The 20,660-nt window shown below is 41.9% G+C and overlaps 1 protein-coding gene across 3 annotated transcripts in view; it reads left to right on the top strand.

The window, feature by feature from the left end:
* Window positions 1-1,795: 1,795 nt before the first annotated feature.
* Window positions 1,796-20,660, top strand: part of KLHL20 (kelch like family member 20) — a 26,083-nt gene continuing 7,218 nt past the window's right edge. For 2 of the 3 annotated variants that reach the window (XM_019471169.1, XM_009275891.1), the window contains exons 1-9: window positions 1,796-1,871; window positions 9,371-9,944; window positions 14,235-14,393; window positions 15,559-15,653; window positions 16,862-16,977; window positions 17,357-17,540; window positions 18,720-18,863; window positions 19,059-19,192; window positions 19,817-20,025. In XM_019471169.1, the coding sequence (XP_019326714.1) occupies window positions 1,849-1,871; window positions 9,371-9,944; window positions 14,235-14,393; window positions 15,559-15,653; window positions 16,862-16,977; window positions 17,357-17,540; window positions 18,720-18,863; window positions 19,059-19,192; window positions 19,817-20,025 (1,638 nt within the window). In that variant the 5' untranslated portion in view covers window positions 1,796-1,848. Of the gene's footprint in view, window positions 1,872-9,338; window positions 9,945-14,234; window positions 14,394-15,558; window positions 15,654-16,861; window positions 16,978-17,356; window positions 17,541-18,719; window positions 18,864-19,058; window positions 19,193-19,816; window positions 20,026-20,660 lie in introns of those variants that run through there. The other variant, XM_019471170.1, reaches the window with a different exon arrangement.

The following is a 20,660-nucleotide window of genomic DNA, read 5'->3' as shown; positions in this document are numbered from 1 at the left end:
TGGGCTGCCGGCGTGAGGTCTTCAGGGGAAGGGGTCGGGAGGGGAGCGGTGTTCGTCTCGGAGGAGCAGCCGCACGCCTCGGAGAACCTACTTGTGCCTGCGGGTGCTCGAGAGCCAGGGCCACGTTTTGCTGGGAAAACCCTCGTTTCACTCAGTTGCTGCCCCGCGGAGAACACTAAAGCAAGGATCCTGGGCCAAAATGTTTTTTTTTTTTCTACGACTTCTAATGTGGGTTTTAAGGGAATTAAAGCTGATGCAATCAGGGGTCTAAGAATAGCATAGTCCACGTTTCCTAGCATGTGCAAAGTGCTCTGAACGGCTTTTGCATGTATTCTTGCACACGGGCATTTGTGGAGATGCTACTTTCCAGAGGGCACCTGGTGTTCCCTGTGGTTGCACGCAGTGAGGCTCGCTTTTCCAGGAAGCCCCTCGACGCTGGTGAGAGGAGCGGTAAGCAGAGTCTGATCGGGGAGAGGCTGGGCAGTCGTAGCTCGGATTTAAATTGTTATGCGATTCCCTAACTGGGAGGAATTAGCTTTCTTTATTTGCAAGAAAGTATGGACCTGAGTAATTTGCAGCTGTGGAAGACAGCAAGTCTGAGCTTATTCTTCATTAACTGGCAAACTGCTCCATTTGTGTTTCTGTGATAAGGTACCTGGAGAATGTTGCATATAAAATAAGGTGCTTGTTCACATAGCCAAATAAAGCTATAAACGTTTTGTAGTTTAATTTAAATTGTGCCCAAAATATTTTGTTATTGTTGGATGCTGGGCTCCAATCTGACAATCTCAGTCTTCCAAAAATGATGTTATTTTTCCCAAATTTAAGTTTTTCTATTTTAAATGCTACTTCTGTTTATTTTAAGAGTTATTCAATCTCATTCTGTCGTTGCTTTTCCTATAGTTTCACTGGTTTCCCATTTCTCACTCCATTTCTGGATGGGAAGAAGTCTGTGAATGCCAATATGGAAGCTGAACACCCTTCTGTTCTTTTAATACGTGACAAAAAGTTAGGCTTACTCCTTTAAATAATGACTGAATCAAATTTTATTCCTGATTGACTAGTCATTAAAAATGAAATCGGGATGAGTGATGCCCTTGTAAAAAGTGTTAATCTACATTAGAATTAGAAGTTAGTGGTTGAATATGGAAGGCCTGCGCAGTTTGCAACTGTTATTCCTCTCAGAAAATGAGTATTTGGAGTGGAAGTGTAGTGAGCATCAGGTAGCATCGTTAATCTTTGCAGATGTAGTTACCATTATTAGCATCCCTCTTACCTCTGGGGCACATAGTTATCTTCAGTTTCCAGACACGAGTTTTATCTTATATCAAATTCTGGCTCTGCAGTGTAGCTGTTGAGCAGCGCTGTGCTTTTCATTAGGTGCCAGCCTGCCTTAAATATCTGGTAAATGTATGAGGGAGAGATACTTCCTGGCTCTGAGCAAGGAGTGAGAGCGAGCACCCTGTTACTTGAGATATTTCCTTTGGTAGAACAATTTTAAGGATTCAGGGAGGCAGACAGTTTACTGACTTTATGATGTGTGTGTTCCATTTGCCTAAAGAATCATTATGCAGCTGTGGTGAAATTACTTTTAATGATGATTATATTTTCTTCTGCTTTATTCTTTGCAATCCAGACATCGTTAATCTAGGCTGTGAATTTTATAGCTGGATAAGAACTTGAAGGCATATTAGTACCTGGATGTGGTCAGTTCTGTTGTCCTAGAGCCAGACTGAAGAGAGGAAAGAAGGTTCTCTTGCTTCAGAATATCACCTTTTTTTTTCTTTTTTTTTTTTTCCTTTTGGATCAGGTCTTGAAGCATAGGGTGAAGGTTTCTCTTCACAGTGCATGGACGGAAAGCCAATGCGCAGGTAAGAGATGAAAATTGTCCTTCTCTTATCCAAATATGATAAATCATGTGAGTTGGTTTCATAAGTGCCTAAACAGTAAAATGTTGTTTGTTTTTGTTTTTTTTTTAAAGGCCTGGCTAGGAGAATTAGAATATAAAACATTCATCTTTAGTCCTTACTTAAATGTATTTAGTTTTCAATATTTACAAGACCAGATGTTTTTAAATGAATATGCTGTTAGGAAGACTACAGAAGACAAGTTATCATAATTCTCCATCCCCCTTCCCTACTTCCCCCATTTACTATCGTATTTGAAATCCAGTATTTAATTACTTAGGTATTCAAATTGTGTGAAATAAATTGCCTGGGAATAAATTTAAACTTGATTTCGAAGGGGCATTATTTTTCCCTTAACTGAAGGAGTTTAGTCCCTTTGATGGAGTGAAGTCTTGGGTGAAAAGGAGATTTTCTTTTCTAATTACGGATGCCATCTGCCTTAGTTCTAATGAGCTGAAGATGCAGCTGAAGTTTAATTCAGGGGAGTTCTTGCTGTGGTTATGTCAGAAACATTATCTGTTATATAGAGAAAAAATTGTCACAGTAAATCAGCACGATGGCAGGTTGGCAAACAAGATTGTTTGCTAGTTCTAGTTGCTTTTCACTATCCGATGGCAATCCCATGGCAAATCTTAACAGCAGATATATTTCTGTATGTGATACAGGCTGTGTGTAAGCAAAGTTTCCTGAAGTTTTACACCTCTAAATGAAGTAAAGAGAACTCATGCAGATTGCTTAGTCTGTCTGCACTCTTTAGGATGTGGGAAGTAGGGAAACTTTTATTATGGAAAATTCTGTAAACAGTCATGTAAGAGAAAGCAAGGAATTTTAACCATAGATGAATATGTAAAGCATTTCTAGCTACAGCATTTGCAGAAACCATTAGCCTGGGTTCTGTGTTGTGGAAGGAGGTAAGAAATAAATAGTCATTTAAACCCTTGAAGAGTGACACTATGTTGTTTAATTAAATGAATCCCTCAAGTGCAACAAAAGAAGACTGTGCTGCTGCTTCAGTTAAGCTAATGAGTAAACCTTGGGACATGATATGGGCATCACTGGGGCTACGTATTGTTCAACATTTTTGCCAAGATAAGAAATGTGGTTTAAACAATGAGGAGCTGTATGTGACTCTTACAGTGAGTTCCTTTTTCTCCAAGACAGATTAAGTAGCAGATGAGCTCTTTTCCATCTTAGTCTTCCACAATGGAGACTGTTTAAATCTTAGCCAACGTAAAACCACAGCTTTTCAGGTTCTTATGTTGTACTCCATTTATCAAAATGTTTTTGCAAAATGACATAAAATTGGTGACTAGCTTGGCTTCTGTTCTTGTTTTCTCTCTACTTTATTTTTTGTGTTCCTAATGGAAAAATCGAGGTTCTAAATTTATTTTTATGTCTGCTGTCTTCTGCATATTGCATTGAGGCAGAGAATTAAAGTGCTGAAGTTTGTATGTCTTTTGTGGGTTTGTGGCCTTGGACTTGGTATCATGGAAGTTCTGTCTGCCACTCAAACTGGGTAGTGTTAGTGGTGGGCAGCAGCACTGGGCTGAAGAAGTAGAGGTTTTCTATTGTGGTGCTGATCCTGGTACTTCAGGTTTGGGTTTTTTAAAAAATTTTATTTGGATAATGAATGCAGACCAGACCTTTCAGTACCTTTCATTTTCCCTCCCTCTCTGGCAAGCCGGGGTAGAGCATGGATAACGTTTGACATATTTACATGGCTTTACTTTTGAGCTAACCTTTCAGGTGATCTCTGTGCCTAGATGTATTGTATTGCTGCAGTCTAGCCTGACAAGCACGGATCTATCGTGAGCTGTGGACTTCAGTTCTTGAATATGCTTGCATGTTTTAAGGGCCTCTGTGTGGATTGTTAAAATTTCTGTTTGTTATTCTACTGGGTATCTTAGCAGAAGATGATAAAAGGTTCCTGATTGGATTTCAGGCTCACAGATCTTCCTATGAGGTCCAGCTAAGCAGATGGCAGAGCACTTCTTTCATCCTTTTACTCAGGGCTCTGCAGCCATTTAATACCACATGCGAGAGTCCTGTTAGATACTGCAAGAAGAGGGGAGTGAGACTTGGTCAGTACTGTATTAGTAAACATGGTGAGTTGCTATCAAATGTGTACAGCATTCAGAGGATGGGAAGTACAATTTGAACAGAAAAGGCATTGCAGCTATTCCTGTCGAGATTATAGTAGAGAAAATGCATTGATGTTCAAACAGGATTTATCTTGCATTAGAAATGAAGTGATAGTTGGGGCAGGCTATTCTTTCTTGCTGTCAGGCAGCAGCAAGAAAACATTGTTTTGCTGAAGGTAAAAGCAAGGCAGAGGGAACCTCTCCAGTGAAGGGTGTAGTCCCACAATACCTGAGCAAGAGGGCGGAGCAGGTCTGATGCTCAGGGTCAGCCAAGAGTCCTGTGCTCATCAGGCAAGTCTGTAGTGATGAGGAAGGGTTGAGGTCAAGCCAGGAAGCCAATGCAGCAGGTCAGTATTAGTGGGGTACATGGTCAGCTACAGGTGTGCCTTCACCATAGCTCAGGCCAGGCACGAGGGCTTGAGCAGCTCCCAAGCAAAGTGGGGAGGCTCTCCTGGCTCTTTGTCTTTCTTGGCAGCCTGATCCCAGGTTACAACAGCACTGTATTAGGGCTGGCTTGGGCACAGGCAGCCAGACCCTGCTGAGGGGGTGAGACTGCAGGTCCCGACGGTGTGCTTGCGGCCCTCGTGCACTCAGGAAGTTAACTGATTGCTTGGACATAGCACTTACCCAAGACAAACTGCAAAAGGCTTAGGAAGGTTTTGGAATACTCCAGTAAGGACCTCATCTTTCTGTGTATGGACATCCTCATTCTTGGTGAAACTAAGTTTTCTGGGTTTGGTCAGTGAAAATGAAACTAAACAATGTAAATAGGGACATATACACCAGATCCTTGCTGTTCTCCTTTTGAGTAATGTAAAATAATATTGCAGTCAGGTTTATCTGCTTGTTTTCATAACTCAACCTCATTCAGCACGTATACCTAAACCTTGCTGTCTAGGTAAGAAAAGGAGTCAGTGGCATTTTTACTAATAATTAGACTTCTAGCTAACTAATTCCTAGAGTATTGATTGCCACAATTAAACATTTCCATTTACTTAGTTGGCAGTGTTGTGGTGGTCACTTCTGATGCTGAAGGTATCACTTTTGGCTGCGCCAAATCAAAGATCTTTGTTCTAGCAGTTCTGTAACGAGTATAGGAAATATTTTCTTTGTGTATGCATTAAATTCAAAGCGAGGCATTGACAGAAATCACTACTGGTTTGGTTTGTTTTCTTCATTTGCTACTAAAATCCATTGCTACTGAAATCCCCTAGAGCAATGTATGATTTTGGATTTCAGTTGATGTTTTCAGCCTGAGACTTGTTCTGTTTCATAGGCCTTAGGTCAGCCTATTGTTTTCTGCTGAACTGTGTTAAAGCTTACTTGTAATCTCATGCTAAAACATACGTTATCTTAAACAAAAAATGCAGGCTACTCTGACTTGAAAGTTAAGGAGCTCTATGACAGTATCGGAGAGTACTTTTTCTTAGATACATATTATTACTAAATATTTTTTTGAACTTTGGAAGAAGCTGCTATAAGCTCTAAGGATGGATGTCTCATAGATGCCTTTGTTAATGAATAAAGTTTTGGGAACTGGCATAGCTGAATAAAATGGAGGCAGAGCAGCCTATTTATTTAGCTGACTTAGTGTTGCAGACTGCCTGTGTTCCCATTTGTACTTTTCAGCAGTGTGCTACAAAAACTGATCCCTTGTCAGCCCCTTCTTAATCCCATTGTATTTGCTGATTTCCCCAGCCTTGCATTTTGATGGAAGCTAATCCTAGAATATCTGCATAGCTGAGTGTGAATCCTTTATCCTTGCATACACATTTCCTCTCCGATCCTCAACCCTTCTTAATCACCCTGAGTATTCAGAGGCAGCTCTTAGCTTTGCGTGTGTGTGTGGGGGAGGCAGCTAGCCTGCCATGTGAGAATCAAGTGCTGCCTTCTGTCTTTCACACCTCTAAGCTACTGACTCATCATTTCATTCTCTGTGCATATATATGCATAATGCACACATAATGCAGTTAAATTATTATCCTCATGGAGACACATGCCATCAGACAGTGTCCTTTTAATTCACACTTCTGTGCCTGTGTATAGCAGCAACCCACAGTGCTTAATATCAAGCATCTGGTTTGATCCAGTGTGGAAATTCCCAAGGCCATTGATCACTAGCTTCTGCATTACCCAGAGGTAAGTTATGGATGAATCAGGAGTGCTAATTTGATTATTACTCTTTTTTCCATCCATTCAATTTTCTTTAATCATTAACCAGCACTTTCTCTCCTGGAGGAAGGAGGCTAGATACAATGCAGGCACTCAGATAAACACTGATGGGAACAATGCAGTAATGCCTCCAGTTCTTACTAACTAGACTCCTTTTCAATTAGTTAATTTAAAGAAGTGTTCAGCAGAGTCTAATTTGGGCAGAAAAATCCTGTTCCATGCTGGCTAGGAAGGACTAGGACTACTGCCTAAATCTGGCCAACTACTCATGTGGCATAAGCTGGTCTACCCCATTGCTCTGTGTCAGCGAAGAGTCTTGGGTGGTGGGATTGACAAGGTACACTGTATTCCTTGTAGCGGCATAGCCTTAATGTAATCTTTTTGTAGTTAAAATCTGTGCTAGTCTGAAAAGCTCTTCGAGATCTGCTTTACGGCTGTTTTTAGTGAGGGTCATCTTTGAAGAAAGCCTACAGGTGTAACAGGGGTTCTGCTTTCCAAAAGAGGTCCTGTCCTGGACATAGGCCGTCTCTTGTGATCTGTAGTTCTGTGAAATGGGTTTTTATTTGAATAATGCTTGTTCTGTGCTTAGATGCTTTGACTGACAGCCTGGTAAAGACAAACTGTCCAAAATTATTACAGTAGTATGTGTCTTAATAGGGCTCTTATTTTTTCTTTTTTCTCCCAGGGGTTGGTTTGACATAGCTTGAAACCCCTAATGCACAATAATATCCATTTGGCTTGCTTAGCAAGAGCTAGATTCTACAGGGGGATTTTTGTCACCACCTTTCTCCATCTCTTGGTATAGGGATTAAATTACTTACCCTCTGGCCTTAGCTGCTAAGGACTATGGAAGTAAGCCAATTAGGTAAATTAATCTTTAGCCAAGGTTTCTTGGGGTTTTTGTAGGGATACCATTAAACTTAGTTTGCATATGCTGCTGTGAGGAGAGCTTAGCTGCATTGTTCATGAGGATCTTGGCAGGGCTTTGAAAATGGTTGTCAAATCCCACAAGGTGAATTTGGGTTGTGAGGGACAAGAGTGGGTGGAGGAGAGCGAGAGGCAGTATAACAGCAGAAGGATTTGTCAGAGGTGTCAGAAAAGGAGAACGGTGATGGATATAAAAAAGATGGAGTAGGGATAAAAGACAAGGCATTTAAGGTGCAGAGGCTGAACAGGAGCAAGCAGAAAAACCCAGAGGGGAGACCCAGCTGGATCTGTGTAACTAAGATATGAGGAAGAGGTAATGGTCTGAAACATCTGAATATGATGATCAAGGAGAGTGTGTGGGGGGAATGGGAAAACAGGCTAAGATGCAAGTGAATAATTTGAACTGCTGCAAAGAGACTGGTTTCCCTCCCTGTGGTTAGAAGGTGCATTTGACATAATAATGAGAGGAAAAGATGTGAGTTATTTTTTTTAATTCTTTCCTTCAAGCATGCTGCAAGATATGTTGAGCAATGGGAAAGCGAAGTTAGATTTCTTTTTAACTCTTAGTATGAACAAAGTGTGGCAGTGACAGCTCACAAATGCCATTATACCAGTGAAGCTGGTAATGGATAAGATGTACTGGGTCTTTCAGTATATCTCCAACAGCCAGTGCACTCACTGGATAATTCATAACCATCAGTATTCTGATATTTTGCTCAGTATCCTTTAATTGCTCTAAGTGATGGTTTTCCTTTGAAGTGGGAAGAGGCAATAGTTTCCTGTATTTTCTTTATTTTTGTAGTAATCGATATGTCACTGGTGCTGATGCATCTTTTTAATAATTGTTCATATGATATGTGGCAGAAATTCAAATATGCTCCCAACATGCAAAATGGCGTCTCAGTTACGTGTTTGGTATGTTTAGTGTGCACTGATCTGCTTATTTAGTTTGATTGCTGAAAACGGAGTTGTGTTTAATTCTTCTTGTTTAGCACTGATTTCAGTCATAATGTGATAGTGAAGCCTGGGGTGTAGGCAGACGTCTCTGCAAAGTGATGTACGAGATGTGTCATCTTGGTTCATCCCTGCAGAACTGCAGAAGGGCTTGGGGCAATACTGCATTCCCGTTCTCTCGAGTTAGTAGCATACATGGTGCGAAGGATGATCTGTCAGCATTGTCGTGCTGCCGTGCAAAGGGGTATTGCACTTAAGCTGTAGCAGAGCTGACATCTGCTTAGGGATGTGAGGAATAAAGGAAAGGTACCTGAACTTTCGTAAAGAAGGACATCAGATAGCTAGAACACTGCGTGCGAAGCTGGGACGATAGTCTGTTTTTTCTACTCTGTGCCAGAAACTTGGTTTATATATTCTCAAGTGGTTCCTCATCTCTAAAGTTACAATCTTGATTTTATTTTCTTCCTTTTTTGGTAGGCTGATAGTCATGGATACTTTGATTGTTTTGACTTTTTCCTGATTGGTCTGATATCCTGATTGCCCTCTGCGGTTCTTAGTCTGCCATTCTTGGGAAGGATTAACATTCTTTTGAAACATGTCAGGGAAGGTAGATTGAGTCTGAAGCCTCCATAATTTAAAAATAACTGAAGAGGTGATGATTAAATGGGTATTCTGTGAACCTGAAAGATAGTCGTGGTAGGTTGCAGGCCATTTTAAGTTACTGCAATCTGTGTGATAGTTTAGTATGTTCAGATATCACAGTGATGAGTGACCGTATCAAAAATGTAAGTAGAAGAGCAGAGAAATTTGGTTAAATCATGCAACTAGAATTCTTTGCAGTGGAAATCCATCTCCAGCTCTGTCAAAGAAAACTCAAGTGACAATGGGCAAGTCAGCTAATCTTCTTTGCTTTGAGTCACTCTTTGTGAAATGCGGCTAATATTCCTCTGCCACGCAAGGCTATTATGAGGTTCAGTTAATAAATATGTATGTGTAGTTGGATATTACAGTGGTGTGTCATAGAAAGCATATAAAAATAGGTATAAATATAAGCCTGTTGCAAGTTGGCATTTGTTTACTTCTAGGTACACTTTGGTTTGAGACGGATTCCTCTTTCACGTGATCATATGTTTGTTTCCACATTCCAGCATGGAACTACGGGCCCTGCTGGTTTTGCGCTCGTAATCGATGCGAGCCCTAGAGCTTTGGCTGACAGCTGGTGATAGATTAGTTGATGATGGTCCTGTCTTATGGTTTCCTCCACTGCAGGTGTACCAGTACTCGACCAGGAGAGACCGGAATGGACGTGACTAGCCGTTGCACACTCGGAGATCCTAACAAACTGCCAGAAGGGGTGCCGCAGCCTGCTCGCATGCCCTACATCTCTGACAAGCACCCTCGACAAACTTTGGAAGTCATCAATCTTCTCCGGAAGCACCGGGAGTTGTGCGATGTGGTGCTAGTAGTCGGTGCGAAGAAGATCTACGCCCACAGGGTGATTCTGTCAGCCTGCAGCCCTTACTTCCGAGCCATGTTCACTGGGGAGCTGGCAGAGAGTCGGCAGACAGAAGTAGTGATCAGGGACATCGACGAAAGGGCCATGGAACTGCTGATTGACTTTGCGTACACCTCTCAGATCACTGTGGAAGAGGGAAATGTCCAGACTTTGTTGCCAGCTGCTTGCCTTCTCCAGCTGGCTGAGATTCAGGAGGCCTGCTGCGAGTTCCTTAAGAGACAGTTGGACCCTTCCAACTGCCTGGGCATCCGAGCTTTTGCTGACACTCACTCATGCCGTGAACTGCTGAGGATTGCTGACAAGTTCACACAGCATAACTTCCAGGAGGTAAGAAGCTAGTATGCTGGAATCATGGTGTAAAACCTGTGAATGCATCCTGAGAGAGCCTGGGCAACTCTCATTTTGTGCTTCTTTCCAAATCCTGCCTTTACATCTGCTGTGTGCTCTAATAGTGATGGGTGCCAGCCGTTAGTTGGGGAAGAAAGAGGAAAGAGGTACTTGCAGGACTGTGGTGCACTGGTGGTTCATATATGATCCACAGCACTTCTTCTCTTAGTGTGGCGAGTGCTATGTGGAAGGCAAGGTTGCAGGCATAGTTGGAGTTCAGTATTATATCTGATGTGGCTGCACGATGGTGTGACATTCCACTCACCTTTCAGAAATGTTTGGATTCTACAGGATTGGAGGAGAGACGGGTGTTAAAGTAAGGACAATACATCAATAAAACAAAAAAAAATTGGTGTTGAGTTTAGGGATTGGACATATGGGTGTGTGGGGGAGCATACCGCTGCCTCAGTGGAGTCTTCAACTCCCTTGCTGTAGCAGAAGTAGGATTTTGCATCTATTATTCAGCAGAAGTTGTTTGAAAGTAATTCAGATGTGTAATTTTGTAGCTGACCTTTATAAACCCAAGTCTCTTCTCCTTTGTTAACTCTGCCTAGATAATTTTTTGGGGAAAAAAAATTGCTAGCAACTGGTTCAGGGAAGGATCAGCATAATAATTAAGGATTCTGTGAGCAATAGTCTGAGAAGAGTGGGTCTTTACTTACTGTTACACCCAGATGCAGAAAGGAGCCCAACACTTAAGTGGTGTCTTTCCTGAGCTCTGGTTGGAAGGGCAAGAATTTGCGTATGTTTTGGAAGCAGCTACTCTCTAGGAGTGCGCTCAGCATGAAGGTCTGTTCCCCTGCTGGAGAGATTCATCTCTTGCCTTTTCCAGAAACTGCACTCTTCCATCCCTTGGAACAGGCAGCCTGCTATGGAGAAATCTCCTCCTTCCACCTGCTTCACAGGTAGATCCTTTCCAAAGGGAGTAACTCCAGTATTGACTCCTGATGCTAATTTAGTTTCCCAGAGAAGTGGCAGTATGTAAGTGCTGTGATTGATTGCAGCTTGCTGACTTTTTTTTCTCCCTGCAGGAAATAGATTGGAATTGTATTAATTTCAGTCAGGTAGTACTTAAGAAAATTGTGAGCAGAAGCAAACACAATTGAACTTGACCGTTGGACACATTGAAGACAATACTTGGTATTTAACTGTAAACACATGACATCAGTTTTCTCTAAAACTTGCCATCAAATACGTCTTTCCTAACCACGAAGACTAGAAAATAAAATGTGCTGTTTAAGATGAGAGCTTGTTTTTTGTAGAACTTGGTGATTTCTCAAAAGCCCTACATTTTAGCTGGCCATTTCATGTGCTCTGTGCTTGCTCTGCATTTCTTTTCTTCTGCATTTTTTTGGGGAGCAGGATGGTAACCTATTTTCAGTGTTTGGTCATTTTAATGGTTAGATCTGTGCTCTTCTCATTATTACATGAGTAGGGCATGCTTACAAGCCTCTAAACTTTTTAACAGCATAACAATTTTGTTTTTAAATGTTTTAGCATTAATACATGCAGCTGGCTGTTAAAAGCTGCCTGCTATGGGGATCTGTTCTTTTGCAGTCCCTCGAAGACTGTTAAAGCACACAAAAGCAAAAGTTTTGGACATGAGAAAACATTCTCCTCCTCAAAGATAATGCAAGTTATACTTGACTTAAGTGAATCATGGCCTCTGGAAAACCATTGCTTGGATTAGAGCACTATTTCTTTGGCCTGGGCAGGTTTGGTGTCCCTTTCAGTGCCCTGGGAGTTTTGAATCTCTTCATCCTTAATGATCACTTCTTTCACTTCCACTGTTTCTCTGTAGACAATCTTAATGGTGCTGCTTGTTGGGATTGTATTCTGTTCTGCCATTATTTTCCATCTGGTGAGTGGATTGGTAATCCCTGATGGAAGCCAGTGACTTGGTTACTTAATAATACTCCACTGTGGAGGTTGAGAACTGATAGAAAATGTGCCCTCCTCTGCAGAGGCTGTATCGTCATCGTTCCTCCAAGCTGGCAAAAAGAAATGAGATGAGAATTTCCTGAATGGCAATGTAAAATATTAAGCACTAGGCATCAGGCCAACCCATGCAGTTACTCTGAATGCCATCTGAATTGCTTCACGTCCTCTGCTGTGCTAACCTCTAGTTCTATTAATTTTTATGTGTATTGCTGCATTACATCATTAACTTCTTGGTAAAATGTTTTTCCAAGTTTTCCATTCCCCTCAATTTAATTTGTTGCCTAAAACCCCTAGTGAATCTTGTGCATGTAATATGAAATGGTTCTATTAACAACTCCGCTGTACAAGAACAGCCTTCGTATTTTTTTGTTTAGTTTCTGACATCTGTGTGAAGGGGAAAAAATACACTTAAGGATGAACAACTTGTACTTTGTATGAACAGACAAAAATTGCACTCCATATTGTATACTCTGACATTTATTCTATCTGTTTGTAAGTGCAGTAATGCACATGAATACTGTAGAGGAAATGAAGCCCATCCAATTCTTGTTTAGTAAGCAAGTCAGTGAAATAGGCCATTAATATTAGTCAGATAATTATTAGTGTCCTGGTAATTAAGCCAAAATAAGCCAAAGCATTTTAAATAATTATTTGTTTTACTATGTAAACTAACAAGTTGCATAGTAGTAATAACTTGGTTTGCCATCGATGCAACTGGGTTTTCTGAGGGTGGAAGGGAGAGTCTGGGTGACCATCCTTAACTGAAAAATTTCCAGAGCCTCTGTTTTCAGAGTCTGAGGCTGCACTTAACTGTCGGGGTAAAGTTTAGGCATAAGCTAGTCTATGTAGAAGGGAGGGAGACTATGGAAAAATGTTGATAAAGATCTTTAATGACCAGCCCAGTTGTTACTCTAAGGACAAAGAAGTGTGTGGGCTAACCTTGCTGTGGCTCTTACTGCCCCTGAAAGCCCATGGGATCCTAGACCAAAGTCTGGTAGCTGATTTCACTCTGTTGTGTTCCTTTCAACTATATTTGCTGTTGTCAGTACTTGGCAATTTTTGTATATTCATTCAGTGCTCTTAATTTATTTAGATAATTAAAAGGACTGCACAGCTGACTGCTGTTGAGACGATCGTGTCAAAGAATGTATTTTTCTTTCATTTATGCTGCAAATCATAAAGTAAGTCCTGGAATTCTAGTGTGGTTGCAAATGACAAGGACAAACCGATATTCAGTTATTTTCTGTTACTGAACTTCTCAGATTACAGGCTACGGACTGGGAGTGCTTGTAGGGAAGCCAAGCTGGCAGTTATCAATCAAACCATTTCTGCAGTTCTCTTTATTTCGATTCTTGCATCTTTCCCATCTGCCTGGTATCAGTGCAGAAGATGTGGTTGTGCGTGAGCTCTGTAACCTCTCAAGGCAGTTGCAGGCTGACTCACATGTGCTCTGTGGTGTGTTGTGTGAGCAGGCCTCCAGTGGCAGCTAAAGCTTCCTGAGAAACTCGGTCGCTATCTTGGGTACTGAAGGAATGAATATGTTTGCAGATTGTCAGTGGCTTGAATTTCACAAGAGATCAGTCCTTAGGGCTTTAGGAGGCTCTGATTCCCTCTTAAGTGCATCTGGACTTGTGCAAATGCTATGTATATATTTAGAGCAAATGAAACAGGCAGGATCAAATGCGTCCATCACCATCTCCTGAAATATTTTCTGTTCTGCCACAAATCGGCATTCAGGAAGACTTTCCATGTTCTCTACAATGCTACTGGTAACTTCTTTGAGACTCTTATTTTTGTGCTCTGTTTTGGATTTCTTGTGAATAGAGCCTCTCTATTCTGATACCACTTCAGTCACGTATTTATCACCTATGCAGCATTTTTATTTCTGCTTTATATATTAGACATGGCAAACAAGGAGACTGACTTTTAAAGAAGGGCTTTGTTTTTCCTAAATTTTGAAACCTGATCAGTGTGTTCTGTGGTTTAACGCTTTAAACACGTCCTACAAAAAAACTTAATGTAAAATTCCCTTTCACTTGCATCCCCATCTAAAGGTGTCAGTGTTGTGTTGCTAGGGACTGCATTCTGCTCTGTGCAGCAAACCCTTCACATGTGTTGATGTCAAAACAGTGATGGGTATTTGGCACTTTACTGGATCAGTCCATTAGACTCTTAATTCAAGTGGACTGTATCCACTTTAGAGTTGCACTGAAGTGCTGGAGTGGTGAATGGCTGTGGTGCTTTGGCCACTGTCCTTACTTTCTCTTTTTTTCCTTTCCATTTAACCAGGTAATGGAGAGTGAGGAGTTCATGCTGCTTCCTGCCAATCAACTCATTGACATTATATCCAGTGATGAGTTAAATGTTCGCAGTGAAGAGCAGGTGTTCAATGCAGTGATGGCCTGGGTGAAATACAGCATTCAGGAAAGAAGACCCCAGCTGCCACAGGTAATCTTGAGCACAGTAACATTCAAGACCGTTTTATCCAGGAGAAGAGTAATGAGGGCTGATATGGTGGTGCCACAGCAGTGTCACAGTTCTGAATGCATGCAAAGCCACAGTAATTCTCTCTGAGTTCCACCTGTGTTAGATGGCTTGCACTTTGCCTTCATCTAGGCTGGAAGGTGCAGTGGCTAGAGCCTTCAGTAGGGGCTTTGTTGAATTATTTCCAGGTAGGACTTGCCAAACTAGATCATTCCAGTAGTCTGTCCAGACAAACCTGGCTGCATTGCTTTGAGTGTTGTGTAAAAACCATAGTGGATAAGAAAAAGCTTGTCTTCATTTGTGGTGTATCTTTAAGATCTGCTGTTTGATTATGCCTCAGCCCTCATGATTTTATACTGGAGCTTGTCAGAATGGTTATGTTGAAATACGATGCTTCATCTAAACCAAGCCATTTCACAGAGAAGCACCCATTCTGACAAAGCTGTCAGCCGGAAAGCCTCTGAAGTCTCAGGCTTTCTGATCAAAAGAGGTGAGAGTCTGCCTGCCTCAGTGTCTCTGCTTTGGAAGTAGATGTTAAATGCAACTTTATTTAGTGGAAAGCTTTTGAAAATTGTTTTAAATAAACAAACCAAACCGGAAAAACCTGCTGTTCTCAAGGTAGCTCTTAATGCTCTTATAACTGTGTGCCTTTTTAGGCCCCTCTGTCTATACCTGCATGCACCTCTAAATTCTAAGCTAAGTTGTGAAAGGCGTGTTGTTTGTTGTTGTTCATTTATTGCACAATACTGGTCACATTTAAGAGCTAAATGGTTGATAAAACTTCTAACTAAACTAGTGTTTCAAGCGGACGTATTGACATCTGTAATTTTGTAAAGGTTTTCAATTGTGAGCTTGTTTTCCTCTGTTAATAGATCCAGTGGATTGTCCCCTTTCAAATACTGATTTTCTGCTGGGTATCTAAATTGATATATTGAAAAGGCAAAGGTGCTGTAAGACGAGCTGCATTTAACTAAAAAGCCAGGATTTGGATGTGTAAATGACCGTGCATGTTTGCCACAGGAATTAACAACTCTATCAAAACTTGTTAGCCACTATCATTTTCCATTTGGCTTCTCACATCTCTGTGGGTATATGTGATTTACCATATATGTTCTGTTTTGTGTTTTAGGTCCTGCAGCATGTCCGTCTACCGCTGCTGAGTCCCAAGTTTCTTGTGGGTACAGTGGGCTCTGATCCACTTATTAAAAGTGATGAGGAATGCCGGTAAATCTCCTCACTGATTTACAGAATTGGATTGCGTTGTATTTGGGTGCCTTGTTTGCATCTGTTCTCTAAAACTGCTGATTTGTCAGTGGTAAATGGGTGATATCTCACAATTTCCTCTTTTGCAACTGAGAGATGCAAGAAAGCGTGCTTTCTATTTGTATAATAGTCAACAGTGTGCCCTAGAAGTGTTTTTGTTTTTTCAAGTTTTCAGTGAAATAGCAAACTTTGAGTGCACAGTTTGACTGTTGGTAAAATACCCTTCAGTGTATTGTTTTCCACTTCACCTTTTTTGTTTCTCTAGTCATGGACTTTCATTACAGCTTACCACTCGCATGGCATTCATGATCTCATTATGACTTAAAGGAGTTTCTCTATGTAAAAAATCTGTACTTTGATAACTGAATTGGACTCTGGGATTACAGTCTATTTCCCACAATGCTAGTGCAGGGAAACTTATTTCCTTCTCTTATGGTATGAGTCTCACCTTTCTAGTTCTACGGAGTTCTGTATCATCTATAAAGCACGCAATTTTTCTTGTTGTGCTTAATGTAAAAAAGTTCAGGGGATAGGCTAAACTGTTCTCTTCCTGAATAAGCATTCGTAGTGGGGAAATTCCACATTTGTAGAGGGAAGGAGGACTTTTTTTTCTTTTTTGTTTTGTTCAAGGGTTTGGAATATTAGGATTAGTCCAGGTGGCAAGTCATGAATGGATGGACAGTGTGAGCTGGCCAGAGCTGATGGAGAAAATATTCATCAGAAGGGTACTATCTCCATCTATTGGTCATGTGTGTGTATTACGTATTTGTGTGCTTTTCAACTCCTGAATTGTTCCTAGACAAAACAACTGATGTTAAGTTTTAGCTTGAGGCAGTCTGGGTTTTTCTTTTCTGCATAGTAAGCTTGACAAATCTCTTGTGCCAGTTTTTTTATCAGTCTTTATAGCAAGCAATATCTATTATTAACTCTGGCCAAATATTGATACTGGTCTACTGCTGTCACTTGTGTAAATGACTTGTAAACAACTGATGAGTATTTAGGTGACAGTGTACGTTTTAACTAGAGCTACTCATGCATTTATGTGATTTGTGAATACCTTAAATGCATAACTAGTGCTGGCTGCTCTTGCCATCAGTTTTGATTCATACCTTCTCCTGCGACTGGTATCAGGTGAACTTTGGGGATTAATATTTTCCCGTCTTGCACAGGGATCTAGTGGATGAAGCTAAAAACTATCTGCTGTTGCCCCAAGAACGGCCACTGATGCAAGGACCAAGAACTAGACCACGCAAACCGATACGCTGTGGAGAAGTGCTCTTTGCAGGTATGTGTAGCTCCTGCTGGCTTAGGTCAGGAGAGTCAAGTTGGGGTTTTCTGGTGGTAGTGCTTCCATAAGGCTAGTCTTTACAGCATATTTCTGAAGTGACCTGTGCATTAATATTTGGAGATTTGAGTTAACTTATACTTTCTTACTTGTGTGATTTTTTTGGTGCTATGAATGCCACAGTACTTCCAAACTTATGCTAATCCTCTTGAAAATCACATTTTGTCTTCTAATTATAATCCTCAGAATGAGCAACTCAGAGATGGGGCTACTGGGTTAAGGCTGGCAAAGTCTGGAGGGATTATTTGTACCAGGCACACATATAGTACATGAGCTTAGTGCGTTGTTATGACTTATTTCTTGTGTTTGGTTCCTACAGTGGGGGGCTGGTGTAGCGGGGATGCAATTTCCAGTGTCGAGCGCTATGACCCTCAAACCAATGAGTGGCGGATGGTGGCTTCCATGAGCAAAAGACGCTGTGGTGTTGGAGTCAGTGTTCTGGATGATCTCCTTTATGCTGTGGGAGGCCATGATGGTTCCTCTTATCTTAACAGTGTAGAAAGGTATGTATCCATAAAGCCAATGTGCGAAATGTTAACTCTGAATGTTTAAACCTGGGTGCAGCCTCTTAAAAATGAGTTCATTTTGCCAGCTGTGTTCTTGTTCTGCTGAAAACCTGAAATTTATATTACATGTTATCTACATTTCCTCCTCCCTTGCATACCCCTTCAATATTGTGTTGGTTTACTGTTGAACTAGGACTTCATGTGTAACAGCTTGTGTCATGTTATTCCCAGCTTAATGAGACAAGACATAGCCTTTGGTATAAGGAAGCATATGTAAGAGTTGGGTCTGGGTATAATTGATGGGAGGAGTGATGATCCTGGTTAACTTTCTTTGCAATTGCTGGTTTGTTTTTAGCATTGTTGAGGAAGGTGAGGTTATAGTAAGCATTTCTTAGATATTAAGGGAAAGACCCTGGAATCTTATTGTGGAGTGGTAACCAGAGAATTAAGGAACCTTGGCACTTACACAGAAGAAGGAAAATAGGTCAGTTTTAGACCTGTGAAAGACATAAATCAAACAAGCTTTGCCAAGCTTCCTGTTTCTGGGAGCTGCATATGGCAGTCCCCATGCCTAAAAGCCACGTGACTCAAGCACTCCTAATACTCTAAATCTTGGCCCTGTAACAAATCCAATGAGCTATACAAATATCTCCTTTCTCCTCGAGCCTCCCCATCTTCCCACATATATTCTTGCGTATTCTAGCTTCCCAAATCATGACCCTAGCCTTACATCTCCCATGTCCTGCACTTTTCTGCTATGCACTATATTTCCTTGTCTCTGGATTCCCAAGTCCATCTGGTTCCTTCTTTTTTTTTATCTTGAAGCGCAGGTCCCAGTGCTGGCTAAGTTCTTGTGTGAACTGCAGAGAACATACAGCAGAGTAACTCTGGCTGCTGCTTTTTGCCTAGATGCAAGTCCCTGGTAACCTGCTGTCTTATGAACCTGAACCTTTGATCTTCAGTTTGAATCATCTCAAGCTGCAGTTTGAACATCCCTGGAATAATGTGTATTGGATGCATTATATCACTTCAGGGGTTTTAATCCAACTTACAAATAGCTGTGTTGCAGTTTAAGCTCAAGATAAGCAAGTTTCACTGCCTTAGTAGTTCCCAAACACAGGGGAGTCTGAAGCATACCTAGTCAAGCAATTTGTGCTGTTTGGTGTGTTTTTCTAGGTATGATCCAAAGACCAATCAGTGGAGTAGTGACGTGGCCCCCACCAGCACCTGCAGGACCAGTGTTGGAGTAGCAGTTCTTGGAGGCTACCTCTACGCTGTGGGTGGCCAGGATGGTGTCTCTTGTCTCAACATTGTGGAAAGGTACTTTTTAATTAAAAAAAAAAGTGGGTCACAGGGAGAAGAGGGTCTCTTAGAAGGTGCAGTTGATGCAGATGAGCTGGAGAGGAGGCAAATACTATACAAATCTTATGGGGATTTTTGTTTGGAGTCAGTCTTCCCGCCCCTCTGTGAAGATGCTGACACTTGATTAAGTTTCGATGTTTATTCTTTTGCCAGGTATGATCCCAAAGAAAACAAATGGACTCGAGTGGCTTCCATGAGCACCAGGCGTCTGGGAGTTGCAGTGGCTGTGCTAGGGGGCTTCCTCTATGCTGTGGGAGGCTCTGATGGAACTTCTCCTCTCAATACTGGTATGCCTTTTGCTGTCCCTTAATTGCAGTCAGCACTTGTCATGGTCCTGTTTGTCCTTAGTGTCCCCAGATGGCTGTTGAATATCTTAGTGATCAGTTTGCGGTGTTTTTTCTTCTTTAAATATGATTTTTCCCATACGGTAATTCACTCTCCAGGCTTGTGAGCCCCTATTACCTGGTTGCATGTTGGGTTTTTTTTTTCCTTTCTCGATGCTGCATTTGGCAGTGTGTCCTGAATACAATACTTTGATCACCTGCATAACAGTTGCAAGCACATCTTTTTTTCCTGCAGTAGCCCTTTTCTGCTGTAGGAAGGAAGGTGCCAAAGGTAAAACTACTGCAAGATGGTAATGCAGGTCAGTTTGTAGCATTGCCAGCTCCCTCTTGAGTGAAGATGCTGACTGTGATTGACTGTGTAGGGCTGGAGACAGGAGAGATAATAGCAAGCGTTCTATAGAAGAAAAGCATTAGAGTGAGAGATAACAAACTGGTTCATCATGTTTTTGGTGTGTGGAAATTGCAGTGTCTTTACAGATTGAGCAATACTTTGGATGCAGGTTCAAAAGTGCTAACCCCCACTGCCTGCCAACCCTGTTGTCCAAAGATGTGTAATTTCCTCTGCAGTGGAACGCTACAATCCCCAGGAGAACCGCTGGCACACAATCGCACCCATGGGGACGAGGAGGAAGCACCTGGGCTGTGCAGTATACCAAGACATGATATATGCTGTGGGAGGCAGAGATGATACAACAGAGCTCAGTAGTGCTGAGAGATACAACCCTCGAACCAACCAGTGGTCTCCTGTTGTGGCCATGACATCCCGCCGGAGCGGAGTGAGTTTGGCTTGGTTTGCTTGTCTATACTATACATAATCTCGTGGTGAGAGAACAGGGTAGAGTGTCATCTTGTGAGGTTTTTCTCTTGCTTCCTCTGTACCTTCACCTCAGGGGTCCGTATTGGGACTGGTACTGTTTAATATCTTCATCAACGACATAGACAGTGGGATTGAGTGCACCCTTGGCAAGTTTGCAGATGACACCAAGCTGAGTGGTGCGGTTGACATGCCTGAGGGATGGGATGCTGTTCAGAGGGACCTGGACAAGCTCGAGAAGTGGGCCTGTGTGAACCTCATGAGGTTCAACAAGGCTAAGTGCAAGGTCCTGCACCTGGGTTGGGGCAACCCCTGGTATCAATACAGGCTGGGAGATGAAGGGATTGAGAGCAGCTCTGTGGAGAAGGACTTGAGGGAACTGGTGGATGAAAAGCTGGACATGAGCCAGCAATGCGTGCTCACAGCCCAGAAGGCCAATCGTATCCTGGGCTGCATCAAAAGAAGCGTGGCCAGCAGGCCGAGGGAGGTGATTCTGCCCCTCTACTCTGCTCTGGTGAGACCCCACCTGGAGTACTGCGTCCAGCTCTGGAGCCCTCAGCATAAGAAAGACACAGACCTGTTGGAGCGGGTCCAGAG

Source organism: Aptenodytes forsteri, unplaced genomic scaffold (genome assembly GCF_000699145.1).
Source record: "Aptenodytes forsteri isolate BGI_AS27 unplaced genomic scaffold, ASM69914v1 Scaffold289, whole genome shotgun sequence".
Lineage (NCBI taxonomy): Eukaryota > Metazoa > Chordata > Aves > Sphenisciformes > Spheniscidae > Aptenodytes > Aptenodytes forsteri.
The sequence above is the reverse complement of the archived record's forward strand: the minus strand, read 5'-3'. Positions and strand labels throughout refer to the sequence as shown.